Source organism: Sinocyclocheilus rhinocerous, unplaced genomic scaffold, assembly GCF_001515625.1.
Source record: "Sinocyclocheilus rhinocerous isolate Xijiao unplaced genomic scaffold, SAMN03320098_v1.1 scaffold1298, whole genome shotgun sequence".
Taxonomy (NCBI): Eukaryota; Metazoa; Chordata; class Actinopteri; order Cypriniformes; family Cyprinidae; genus Sinocyclocheilus; species Sinocyclocheilus rhinocerous.
This window is the reverse complement of record NW_015662010.1, coordinates 27,148-30,406: the sequence shown is the minus strand read 5'-3', so window position 1 is coordinate 30,406 and position 3,259 is coordinate 27,148. Positions and strand designations below refer to the sequence as shown.

At 33.8% G+C, this 3,259-nt stretch overlaps 1 protein-coding gene across 1 annotated transcript in view; it reads left to right on the top strand.

Annotated features, from left to right (window-relative positions):
- The window catches only part of LOC107727327 (ras-specific guanine nucleotide-releasing factor RalGPS1), a 107,576-nt gene that overhangs the window by 96,344 nt on the left and 7,973 nt on the right, over positions 1-3,259 (top strand). The window contains exons 12-13 of the mRNA XM_016537171.1: positions 423-490; positions 2,431-2,557. Coding sequence (XP_016392657.1) covers positions 423-490; positions 2,431-2,557 — 195 coding nt within the window. The remainder of the gene's footprint in view (positions 1-422; positions 491-2,430; positions 2,558-3,259) is intronic.

Sequence of the window (3,259 nt, the reverse complement as noted above, 5' to 3'; positions counted from 1 at the left end):
GTTTTATTTCTAATTGTTTAAGCAACTTTAATTATATAAGGTTTATAAACATTATTTTAAACATTATGCACTTTATTTAAAAAATAGTCGTGTTATTTTATTATGCTTTGAAGAAACTTGCATAATATTTTTTTTCGATGCGCCCTCTTGTGGCCTCAGGAGAGAAGCCAAAAGCTTTTTCCCCCCTAACTGAAATTATGCCTTTTAAATTCGAATATAATTTGAATATTGATAATATTTAAGTACAAAATTCGAATTTAGTTTTTCAGCCATTTTGACAGCCCTAAAGGACATTATGTATAAACATAATGAAATACTGATGAATACCGTGAGAAAAACTTACTAAGTTTAAACCATGTGGTCAAAAATATGATGTATTAATATGATATTTTATTGACTATAACCCTGTCACAACCCCCCAGACTATCATTGAAGATTGAACCTGGGAACAGCTCACCTCGTCTGGTATCTTCCAAAGAAGACCTTGGAGGTAAAGTATTTATCCCTTCATCCTTTCGGTTTACTTTTCTCAAAAACTCCTCCTGAAAGTGGTTAACTCTACTTTTTCTACTTTTTTTTTTCTTGGAGTTATGATTACCAGTTGAAAAATGGAGGATCATCAGTAATTCGGCTAAAGTACCTCAGCTGTACCTTACTGGGGAGGTGCTGCTATTCTGCATGGACTGCAGTATGTCTGGTTAGAGAGATTCTGCAGATGTGAAAGCTGGAGGGGCAATGAAAGAGTGGGATTCATGTAACCTAGCATTTTCAGGGTGCTGTAGATCAGCCCCTCAGACGCTTGTTTAAACAGGCCGACTTTTTTTCAATTATTCCATGAGCTTATTCTTCTCAGTCTGGCAGATAAAAACCACCTGCCGTCAGTGAGTGGCTCTGGTGGAACCGTCTTTCCGGATCATTGTGGTCTTTGGTAACTTTCAGAAAGAACTTTGTAGGTTTACGTTAACTATTGACTTAAGCTTAAGCTTTTTTTCTCTTTTTCATGCATACATTGAAGTTTGTAGCCATGGTTCTTTCAAAGTATGCATAAACATCCAAAATATAAAAACACAAGTTGTGTGTAAAGGGAAAAGACAAATTTTTACTAGTACAAAAAATGTTATTACTTTATTACATTATTAATTAGTAAATTAAAAATAGATAATAAATAACCCACTAATATCCCAGTTAACATGAACAGGAATGACCTGTTTTAACATCCTTTGTGCACGTGTGATTTTTTATTTTTTTATTTTTTATTTATTTTATTTTTTTGTGGTAATGAAACAAATTTTACTCATGGATGAATGCTGAAGCAGTATAGAGTAGAAATGGGTTTTAAAAGTGTGTTTGGCTCTTGTACCTCAAGACAAGCATCTGAAGTTAATGGAGAGTTTGGATGAGATCATGGTGTATGTCAGTTCCTCTTATGAGAGGCCGAGCAATTAGGATGTTTCCTATTTCTGACTATCAGATGGTTGAGTGGGAAATTGAACTGCATTGAGCATTTTATGGTTGTAACAGCTGTGGCAGAAATGGACGAACTCGTAGAGACATCTCGGTGGAGATTGGTTATGGAAAGAGTATGATTTTTGTTTTTGTACAACTGCAGTTTTTCTGTGTAAGTTGTATGATGACATCATTGGTCTTTCTCATAGACACAGAAATCATTATTAAAATTAAGGTATATTTTTGAAATCAAGTTTAATTCACTGGAATTGTTTACATAAAATCCTCCTTCACATATTTAACTTTTTTTTGTTACAGTATATGCTGTGACAGTGTTTCTAAAACTAAGCATGCAATTTAAGATACTCTTTGGGAGACATTTCCAGGTTGCATTTATATTCTAATATTTGCAATATTTTATTTTACTTTACTTTAAAGGGGTCATATGATGCTGCTAAAAAGAACAGTATTTGGTGTATTTGGTGTAATGAAATGTGTTTATGCGGTTTAAGGTTCAAAAAACACATTATTTTCCACATACTGTACATTATTGTTTCTCCTCTATGCCCCGCCTTTCTGAAACGCGTCGATTTTTACAAAGCTCATCGGTCTGAAAAAGCGAGGTGTGCTGTGATTGGCCAGCTATCCAGTGCGTTGTGATTGGCCGAATACCTCAAGCGTGAATTTGACTGTATATCAAATATTTATCAAGTAATTATCCACATAATTAGCAAAATAGATAATATAATAGGTGCTAGCAAGCATTTTATGGTTGTTTGTGTTGAACAGGACAGGAATGGGCTTTACGAATGCAGCTTCAGTCTACATAAGTGTTTCAATAAGCAAGGATAATCGAAGACGATTAAATAGAGACAGTATGTGAGTTTGTTTACTGCATTAACTTGTTGTGTCGTAAGTGTTTTTAGAAGTATAAATGTGTGTTTTTGTGTGTGTGTGTGTGTGTGTGTGTGTGTGTGTGTACAGGACCCTCAGAAGAGTCTGTCTCAGTGAGGTATAACCGACGACCAACCTGTCCTGATACATCAGTGGTTGCCCACCTTCCAACACCACCTCCTGCCCGACACAGGAAGAGCCACAGTCTGGGGAATAAGTAAGAATCACACTACATTATGAGAAAAGTTCGCCAATCACAACACATATAACCGCTGTTAAAAAAGTACACTTTAGCATAATTTTAAAAAGACTTAGTATACGTACTGTATAATATACGTAAGTGTGAACTGAACAGACAGTAAATTGTATGTTAATAGTAATGAAATAAAAATGTATTATAGTATAAATTTATATCAAATGCAATTTAATACAGCTGAACTGTAGTGTGCTTTATTGACACACTTAAGTAGGGCCTAAGTGCATCTTTATATAAAATTTCATAATTATTTCACTTATCTTTGAAACAAAAGAAGAAAGAAACTCATACAGATTTGGAACAATAGTAAATGACTTGTTAGTCATTTAAATATATTGTTAATTACACAGTTGTAATAATGATGTTGCAATTTAGTGCTTTGAAAATATATTAACCTCAAATGTAATATCAAATGTGCTTTAGTGTCAACACTCAAAATTAGTACTTTAAAGAATGACAAGCATAATGATATTAAATCATAAGGATTTAAAATGTACTTTAAAGGGGTCATATGATGCAATTTCAAGTTTTCCTTTCTCTTTGGAGTGTTACAAGCTGTTCGTGCATAGATAAGATCCCTAAAGTTGTAAAGACTAAAGTCTCAAACCCAAAGAGATATTCTTTATAAAAGTTAAGACTGGTCCACGCCCTCCTAAAACGCCT